Source organism: Ictalurus punctatus, chromosome 9 (assembly GCF_001660625.3).
Source record: "Ictalurus punctatus breed USDA103 chromosome 9, Coco_2.0, whole genome shotgun sequence".
In the NCBI taxonomy this organism is placed as follows: Eukaryota; Metazoa; Chordata; class Actinopteri; order Siluriformes; family Ictaluridae; genus Ictalurus; species Ictalurus punctatus.
In genome coordinates, this window is record NC_030424.2 from 32,245,204 (window position 1) to 32,255,203 (window position 10,000).

Sequence of the window (10,000 nt, forward strand, 5' to 3'; positions counted from 1 at the left end):
TATACTTGTTCATTTATTTATTGATGAAAATGATCCAGTATTACATTTCTGTGAGGGGTAAAAGTATGTGCACCTTTGCTTTCAGTATGTGGTGTGACTCCTTATGCAGTAATCACTGTAATAACTGCAGATAAGCGTTTGGGGTAAGTGTTGATCAGTCCTGCACATCGGCTCGGAGGAGTTTTATCCCGTTCCTCAGTACAGAACAGCTTCAGCTCTGGTATGTTGGTGTGTTTCCTCACATGAACTGCTCGCTTCAGGTTCTTCCACAACATTTCTACTGGATTAAGGTCAGGACTTTGACTCGGACGTTCCAAAACATGAACTTTATTCTTCTTTAAGCGTTCTCTGGTAGAACGACTCGTGTGTTTAGGATCGTTATCTTGCTGCATGACCCACTTTCTCTTCAGATTCAGTTCATGGACAGATGTTCTGATATTCTCCTTTAGAGTTCGCTGGTATCATTCAGAACTCATTGTTCCATCAGTGCTGGCGAGTCGTCCTGGTCCAGATGCAGCAAAACAGGTCCAAACCCTGACACTACCACCACCATGTTTCACAGATGAGATCAGGTTCTTCTGCTGGAATGCAGTGTTTTCCTTTCTCCAAACATAACGCTTCTCATTTAAACCAAAAAGTAATATTTTGTTCTATTCATCCATCCACAAAACATTTTCCAATAGTCTTCTGTCTCATCCATGTGATCTTTAGCAAACTGCAGAAGGTCAGTAATGTTCTTTTTGGAGAGCAGAGACTTTCTCCTTGCAGCCCTGCCATGCACACCACTGTTGTTCAGTGTTCTCCTGATGGTGGACTCAAGAACATTAACATTAGACAATATGAAAGAGGCCTGTAGTTGGTTAGAAGTTACCCTGGGTTGTGACCTCGTGGACTATTACACGTTTTGCTCTTGGACTGATCTTTGTTGGTCTTCACTCCTGGGGTGGGGAACAATTGTATTGAATTTCCTCCATTTGTACACAATCTGTCTGACTGTGGATGGGTGGAGTCCAAACTCTTCAGAGATGGTTTTGTAACCTTTTACAGACTGATGGACTTCAACAACTCTCATTCAGAGGTCCTCAGAAATCTCCTTTGTTCATACCATGATACACTTCCACAATCATGTGTTGTGAAGATCACACTCTGATAGATCTCTGATCTTTAAATAAAGCAGGACGTCACTCACTCACACCTGATCATCATCCCACTGACTGAAAATCCTAGAGGTGCACATACTTTTGCCACTTATAGATATGTAATAATATTTAATTGGGTACTTTTAGGACTTAGTCCATGACATAGTGAGCCAGTATCAGGATGCAGTTATCGATAGAGACTTCAAAGCACTTCTGTAAGTCACTCTGGATAAGGGCATCTACCAAATGCCTGTGGTCAGTCCTCATCCTCCTTGACCTCTGAGCAGCCTTCAGCATGGTCAGTCACAAGAGTCTCTTGTACATCCTCAACAGTCCTGAAGCTTAGTGTCACAGCATGGCAGTGTTTTGCTTTCTACCTTGAGAGACACTCATCAAGTGACATGGAGAACCTCTGTTCCATGCAGACTGTCCATTGGTGTCCCACAAGGCTCTGGTGTCCTGGGGCCTCTTCTGTTCTCCCTCTATATCCGTTCTGAGTGAGGTCGTATCCTCTATACCTGCTCTCTCGGTGAGGTCGTATCCTCTATACCTGCTCTCTCGTTGAGGTCGTATCTTCTATACCCGCTCTCTCGGTGAGGTCGTATCTTCTATACCCGGTCTCTCGGTGAGGTCGTATCCTCTATACCTGCTCTCTCGGTGAGGTCGTATCCTCTATACCCGCTCTCTCGGCGAGGTCGCATCCTCTATACCCGCTCTCTCGGCGAGGTCGCATCCTCTATGCCCGCTCTCTCGGCGAGGTCGTATCCTCTATGCCAGCTCTCTCGGCGAGGTCGTATCCTCTATGCCCGCTCTCTCGGCGAGGTCGTATCCTCTATGCCCGCTCTCTCGCCGAGGTCGTATCCTCTATGCCCGCTCTCTCTGCGAGGTCGTATCCTCTATGCCCGTTCTCTCTGCGAGGTCGTATCCTCTATGCCCGCTCTCTCTGCGAGGTCGTATCCTCTATGCCCGGTCTCTCGGCGAGGTCGTATCCTCTATGCCCGCTCTCTCGGCGAGGTCGTATCCTCTATGCCCGCTCTCTCGGCGAGGTCGTATCCTCTATGCCCGCTCTCTCGGCGAGGTCGTATCCTCTATGCCCGCTCTCTCGGCGAGGTCGTATCCTCTATGCCCGCTCTCTCGGCGAGGTCGTATCCTCTATGCCCGCTCTCTCGGGGAGGTCGTATCCTCTATGCCCGCTCTCTCGGCGAGGTCGTATCCTCTATGCCCGCTCTCTCGGGGAGGTCGTATCCTCTATGCCCGCTCTCTCGGCGAGGTCGTATCCTCTATGCCCGCTCTCTCGGCGAGGTCGTATCCTCTATGCCCGCTCTCTCGGCGAGGTCGTATCCTCTATGCCCGCTCTCTCGGCGAGGTCGTATCCTCTATGCCCGCTCTCTCGGCGAGGTCGTATCCTCTATGCCCGCTCTCTCGGGGAGGTCGTATCCTCTATGCCCGCTCTCTCGGCGAGGTCGTATCCTCTATGCCCGCTCTCTCGGGGAGGTCGTATCCTCTATGCCCGCTCTCTCGGCGAGGTCGTATCCTCTATACCCGCTCTCTCGGCGAGGTCGTATCCTCTATACCCGCTCTCTCGGGGAGGTCGTATCCTCTATACCCGCTCTCTCGGCGAGGTCGTATCCTCTATACCCGCTCTCTCGGCGAGGTCGTATCCTCTATACCCGCTCTCTCGGCGAGGTCGTATCCTCTATACCCGCTCTCTCGGCGAGGTCGTATCCTCTATACCCGCTCTCTCGGCGAGGTCGTATCCTCTATACCCGCTCTCTCGGCGAAGTCGTATCTTCTATACCCGGTCTCTCGGCGAGGTCGTATCCTCTATACCTGCTCTCGGTGAGGTCGTATCCTCTATACCCGCTCTCTCTGTGAGGTCATATCCTCTATGCCTGCTCTCTCGGTGAGGTCGTATCCTCTATACCCTCTCTCTCCGTGAGGTCATATCCTCTATGCCTGCTCTGTCTGTGAGGTCATATCCTCTATACCTGCTATCTTGGTGAGGTCGTATCCTCTATACCCTCTCTCTCCGTGAGGTCATATCCTCTATGCCTGCTCTCTCTGTGAGGTCATATCCTCTATACCTGCTATCTTGGTGAGGTCGTATCCTCTATACCCACTCTCTCGGTGAGGTCGTATCCTCTATACCTGCTCTCTCGGTGAGGTCGTATCCTCTATACCCGCTCTCTCGGCGAGGTCGCATCCTCTATACCCGCTCTCTCGGCGAGGTCGCATCCTCTATGCCCGCTCTCTCGGCGAGGTCGTATCCTCTATGCCAGCTCTCTCGGCGAGGTCGTATCCTCTATGCCCGCTCTCTCGGCGAGGTCGTATCCTCTATGCCCGCTCTCTCGCCGAGGTCGTATCCTCTATGCCCGCTCTCTCTGCGAGGTCGTATCCTCTATGCCCGTTCTCTCTGCGAGGTCGTATCCTCTATGCCCGCTCTCTCTGCGAGGTCGTATCCTCTATGCCCGTTCTCTCTGCGAGGTCGTATCCTCTATGCCCGCTCTCTCTGCGAGGTCGTATCCTCTATGCCCGCTCTCTCGGCGAGGTCGTATCCTCTATACCCGGTCTCTCGGCGAAGTCGTATCCTCTATGCCCGCTCTCTCGGCGAGGTCGTATCCTCTATGCCCGCTCTCTCGGCGAGGTCGTATCCTCTATGCCCGCTCTCTCGGCGAGGTCGTATCCTCTATGCCCGCTCTCTCGGCGAGGTCGTATCCTCTATGCCCGCTCTCTCGGCGAGGTCGTATCCTCTATGCCCGCTCTCTCGGGGAGGTCGTATCCTCTATGCCCGCTCTCTCGGCGAGGTCGTATCCTCTATGCCCGCTCTCTCGGGGAGGTCGTATCCTCTATGCCCGCTCTCTCGGCGAGGTCGTATCCTCTATGCCCGCTCTCTCGGCGAGGTCGTATCCTCTATGCCCGCTCTCTCGGGGAGGTCGTATCCTCTATACCCGCTCTCTCGGCGAGGTCGTATCCTCTATACCCGCTCTCTCGGCGAGGTCGTATCCTCTATACCCGCTCTCTCGGCGAGGTCGTATCCTCTATACCCGCTCTCTCGGCGAGGTCGTATCCTCTATACCCGCTCTCTCGGCGAGGTCGTATCCTCTATAACCGCTCTCTCGGCGAAGTCGTATCTTCTATACCCGGTCTCTCGGTGAGGTCGTATCCTCTATACCTGCTCTCGGTGAGGTCGTATCCTCTATACCTGCTCTCTTGGTGAGGTCGTATCCTCAATACCCGCTCTCTCTGTGAGGTCATATCCTCTATGCCTGCTCTCTCGGTGAGGTCGTATCCTCTATACCCTCTCTCTCCGTGAGGTCATATCCTCTATGCCTGCTCTCTCTGTGAGGTCATATCCTCTATACCTGCTATCTTGGTGAGGTCGTATCCTCTATACCCACTCTCTCGGTGAGGTCGTATCCTCTATACCCACTCTCTCGGTGAAGTCGTATCCTCTATACCCGCTCTCTCAGTGAGGTCGTATCCTCTATACCTGCTCTCTCGGCGAGGTCGTATCCTCTATACCCACTCTCTCGGTGAGGTCGTATCCTCTATACCCGCTCTCTCGGTGAAGTCGTATCCTCTATACCCGCTCTCTCGGTGAGGTCGTATCTTCTATACCCGCTCTCTTGGTGAGGTCGTATCCTCTATAACCGCTCTCTCGGCGAAGTCGTATCTTCTATACCCGGTCTCTCGGTGAGGTCGTATCCTCTATACCTGCTCTCTTGGCAAGGTCGTATCCTCTATACCTGTTCTCTTGGTGAGGTCGTATCTTCTATACCCGCTCTCTCTGCGAGGTCGTTTCCTCAATACCCGGTCTCTCTGTGAGGTCATATCCGCTATGCCTGCTCTCTCGGTGAGGTCGTATCCTCTATACCCTCTCTCTCTGTGAGGTCATATCCTCTATGCCTGCTCTCTCTGTGAGGTCATATCCTCTATACCTGCTATCTCGGTGAGGTCGTATCCTCTATACCCGCTCTCTCTGTGAGGTCATATACTCACATGGGTTTCCATACTACTGCCATGCTGATGACACTCGACTCATCCTCTCCGTTCTTCCCCTAGACCCTCATGTTTCTGCACTGCTAAAAATGTCATTTTAGCAAATGAAAATATCTTGAATATAGTCAAATATATCTAATATTTCTTATTATAAGATTACAATAAACCAAATAAAAGATCATTAAACCAGTTTCTGGACATTATTACTCATTTCAGGCGTGTAGTTTTCTTATTCTCTTGGCTGATATTTTTGCTTCTTTCTAGAAATAAAAGCTTAAAATAAACAAAATTATATGCCAATAGAACAAGATTATTTCAAGCTTGAAATGAGTACAAATGACTTGAAATGGGTTTAATAATATTATATTAGGTTTACTGTAATCTTATAATAGGAAATACTAGATAGAGTCGACTATATAAAAGGTATTTCCACTTGTTAAGATGTAATTTTTTGCAATGTGCACAGATCTCAGCATGTCTCATCATAGATGGCAGATCAACAGCTGAAACTTAATCCCAGGCAAACTGAGCTACTGTACGTTCCTGGAGATGCATCATGTGATCTCCCTGGGCAACTCTCAGCCCTCAGATCTGTCTCTGTACACAAACTTGGTGTAACCGTGGACAAACATCTGTCCTTCTCCTCTCACACTGCTAATCAGACACGCTCATGTCGATGTCTCCTTCACAACATCAGAAGGATTCGTCCGTTTCTCTCCACACAGGCCACTCAGGTGCTGGTTCAGTCTCTGCTCATCTCGAGACTGGACTACTGCACCTCGCTCCTGCAGTTCTGCCTCTGAGAACCATTCCACCTCTGCAACGGATCCAGAACGCAGCTGCGTGACTTGTTTTCAACCTTGCTAAGTTCTCCCTCACCACCACACTGCTACGCTCAGCCCAGCAGGAGACGCTAAAGCACTTCTATAAATTGCTCTGGATAAGAGCATCTGCTAAATGTCATAAATGTAAATCTAAATTATTTCTTTTTTTGTTTTGTTTTTAAATAAAAAATAACTTTTGCAGAAAATGTTGATTTTTTAAAATAGTATGCTGCAGAAGCCGTGTTTACTTCTTTTAGTACTTTTGCACACAACTGTATATAAAGGTTTATAACAATAGCAGGAAAAGCAGGAAGGCTGATCTAAAAAGGAGCTGAAATGAATTCTGCACCTATGTGTGTGTGTGTCTGTGTGTGTGTGTGTGTGTGTGTGTCTGTGTGTGTATGTGTCTCTGTGTGTGTGTGTGGTTAGTGTGTGTATGTGTGTCTGTGTGTGTATGTGTGTGTGTGTGTATGTGTGTGTGTGTGTGTGTGTGTGTGTGTGTCTGTGTGTGTATGTGTCTCTGTGTGTGTGTGTGGTTAATAATACTATGATTTATATTTTCTGTTGAAGACACAGAATATCTCACTGTCATTCCACAAATCTGACTCTCTCTCTCTCTCTATACACACACACACACTATATATATATATATATATATATATATATATATATATAATTTTTCTCTCTCTATTTCTCCCTCTCTTTCTCTCTATTTCTCTTTCTCTATTTCTCTCACTGTATTTCTCCATCTCTCACGCTCTCTCTCTCTGTTTATCTCTCTCTATTTCTTTCTCTATTTCTCCCTCCCCCCCTCTCTCCCTCTCTCTATTTCTCTCTCTCTCTCTCTGTTCCTGATTTCTGATTCTCCTTGTTGACCTTTAACTCTGAGTCAGTGAGGTCAGAGGTCAGAGTTGTGCGTCCTTACCTCAGCATGGCCTCCAGGAGAGAGAATCTTATTACAGCGTTCACATTTCAGACAGAAACGGTGCCAGTGCTTCCCCAGAGAGCTCACCTTCTCGCCTACAACACACACACACACATACACACACACACACACACACACACACACACACACATATGAGAAAATGTCCACTGAGTGTTTGTCATGTGTTAAAATAGTGACTATTAGTGTTTTTTTACACAATTACTGTTTACATTTGTGATGATGGTGTTTGAGGGCTGTACTGTAATTACACACACACACACACACACACACACACACACACAGTAATTATACAGAGTATGAACTCCATGTCCTACACAGTAATGTTTGGGATTCAGCTCCCTGCTTCTTATCTACACCCCGGTTCATACGGGATCAGTTTTCCATGTGGAGGTGTGTAATGTAATTATTCCCGAAGTATCTCTGGGATTTTAATCCGTCATCTCAGTCATTTCGTTATTACTAATTATGGTGTATTTTCTCTTCTATAAACCGAGCAGTAGAAATAACTCCAGGTGAAATAAATCCTGTCTGAACTGACATGTTGGTAAAGATCGTGTTGAATCCTGTGGGGAAAGATGTTTTTTTCACTTTTTCTTCAGTATAAAGACTTCAGGAGATGCTCGCTCTTTTCTCTTTCTTGTCGTCTCCCACCGAAAAGTTAAAAACTCATAACAGTAAAATATATATGAGGTTTAAAGGGGTTTTTTAATATACCTTATACAATATGAGATATTATACTATCATATAAAATATTATATGCTGACATATACACCCTATGTAGTGTACTATATTTCCAATTAGGAGCAATTTGAGACTCGTCCATTCCCTTCCTATATAAGCGCACTACATAGAGGAGTCCTCTAGGTGGCGCTTCTAAAGGCAGCTGCATGAACATGTGCTCCTGACTGATAAAGTCGTGTTCAGTTTATTTTTGTGGTTTTATTGTGATTTTTTTTTGGATAATATGTAAAAGATGACTTCTACTTTGAGATATTACAAAGTACATCACATTAGAATCTGCAGATGGAGTTGTTCATTTGAGATTTTTAACGGATCCTTGGCCTGATGGGCCTATCATTTAATCACATGGACAAAGCTAGTGTTCTTCTAGTGCACAAACTCAAACTTAACATCTGGATTTCAGCATGTTGAAGGTTTTGATGTTGATATATTCTAAAGGAAACTCTAAAGTCCCAAACAGATTTTTCTCCTGAACATATGGACTAGAACTATGTCATTAAACCCAGAAATAATGGAACTGTGGATGAACCTCAGACTCCTGCATCAATCTCAACCAGCAGAGAAGAAAGAAAGTCCAAACTTTCAAAGGTAAACACAAACAAACAATTCACCACAACGCCACGCCACACGCAGTCACAGTCCTGCTCCAAGAAACTGTACCGTTCAGTGTTCTGACTCAACATAACAAACCTATAGCCATGATAAACCGATTGTAATTATTTCATGTTTACACCACAGTGCTGTTGAATCCTGGACTCCGATTGGGTCTGAAGGTGTTGATTAGTTTTCTATAACAGCAGCTGTGACAGTCGTGCAGGTTTATATTGTTATTATTATATTATACGTTATCATTTCTATAGTAACAGCTAATTTACAAGGACATGTACTTATTTATGTAACGTGTAAGGAAGGAGTCTCCAGTGTCAGCGCTGTGTAACAGTCAGAGGTAAAGCTGTCATTTTAAATTTTCCCACATCTTCAGGACAGAGTTTACACTCTCCACTGTTTCTCACTAACACACACACTGATTATTCGGTCTTATTAGCATGAAGAGAGACAACAGAGAGAGGGAATAAAGAGAGAGGGAATAAAGAGAGGGATGGTGAGGGAACGAGTATTTATAGCTGCTATAACGTACAGCAACAACAGGAACACACTCATTTCACTGAACATTAAATATAACTGTAAACGGATAAAAAGTATGATGTTTTGTTCTTTAATAAATAAATCTTGTAATTGTTGTTAAATTGAGGACGTGCTGTTAGAGGAGTTTAAGGAATGAGATTAAATAAAAATAACTGTACTCTTATCATTCAGTTGTCCCTCCGAGGAACCCTGAAAGGTTCTCTGCAGAAGTAAATCTGTTTTGGAAGCAGAGAACTCTTAATTAAAGAAAGATTCCCTAAAGAACCCTTTTTATTGAGTATATGAAAATATGACCTCCCAATTCTGAGGAAAACAATAATAAATAATAATTACAGCTGGTCTAGTGCACTATAGTTCCATTAAGGAGTTATTGTGCTCCCTGTTTATTTATTATTAATGCACTACACAGGGAATGAAATAAACCCCTACACCCTATTTAGTGTGCTATCTGTCCAGTAGGGAGCTGTGAGTATTGTGACTTGGACCTGAATCATAATCTGAACCAATGTAGTCCTCTCAAACATGGAATTGACCTCAAAGTGCACTAAGTAGGGTGTACTTATTGTGTATAGGAGATAGGGATGTGATTCCCAAATGTATTAGGAACCATTACTGCATTCCCAGTGTAATTAGTGCATTTAAACTAGGTATTTAACCCCCAGTAGACATAATACAGGCTATAGAACCCTTATTTTACTCACTATATAGGGCACATAATAGGGTGTGGAAACTGAATACAAATCTATTTTGTACCCTACATAGTGCACTTACACAAACACTAACGAGCTCAATCTCAAATTTATTAGACCTTCACTTAACATTTCATGCAGTGGCACTCTCCTCGGCCTACAGCAGTCCCTCCAGGATTTTTAAAAATGTTCCGCAGGTTTGGGCCGAGACGCGTCACGTGACACCAACGCAACGTGCATTCAGCCAAAGAACCCTTCAACTCACGTGCGTCGAACATGAGTACAGCTAAAAGGTCTCATTTACCAACAAACATCTCTGTGAAAGGGCGTGCAGAACAAGCACAAAAAACTCTCCTGTAGGGACCTGATACAGGGCACTGATCTAGAACACTTTATTTAGTACTCTATATAGTGCACATGTGAAGGGAGCAGGGAGCAGAATGTCAAATGGCTCTCTAGTGACCTGTCTAGGGTATAGGGGTCATTATCTCAGCCCTTATAGTACATTTACAGAGA

General features: G+C 45.8%; 2 protein-coding genes across 2 annotated transcripts in view; both read right to left on the reverse strand.

Annotated features, from left to right (window-relative positions):
- The window catches only part of crip3 (cysteine-rich protein 3), a 20,102-nt gene that overhangs the window by 5,984 nt on the left and 4,118 nt on the right, over positions 1-10,000 (reverse strand). Inside the window, exon 2 of the mRNA XM_017477068.3 lies at positions 6,888-6,982. Within this exon, the coding sequence (XP_017332557.1) occupies positions 6,888-6,982 (95 nt within the window). The remainder of the gene's footprint in view (positions 1-6,887; positions 6,983-10,000) is intronic.
- acss1 (acyl-CoA synthetase short chain family member 1) overlaps positions 1-10,000 on the reverse strand; it is a 58,231-nt gene that overhangs the window by 2,222 nt on the left and 46,009 nt on the right. The window contains exon 15 of the transcript XR_008396948.1: positions 6,888-6,982. The gene's annotated coding sequence lies outside the window, so the exon portion shown is untranslated. The remainder of the gene's footprint in view (positions 1-6,887; positions 6,983-10,000) is intronic.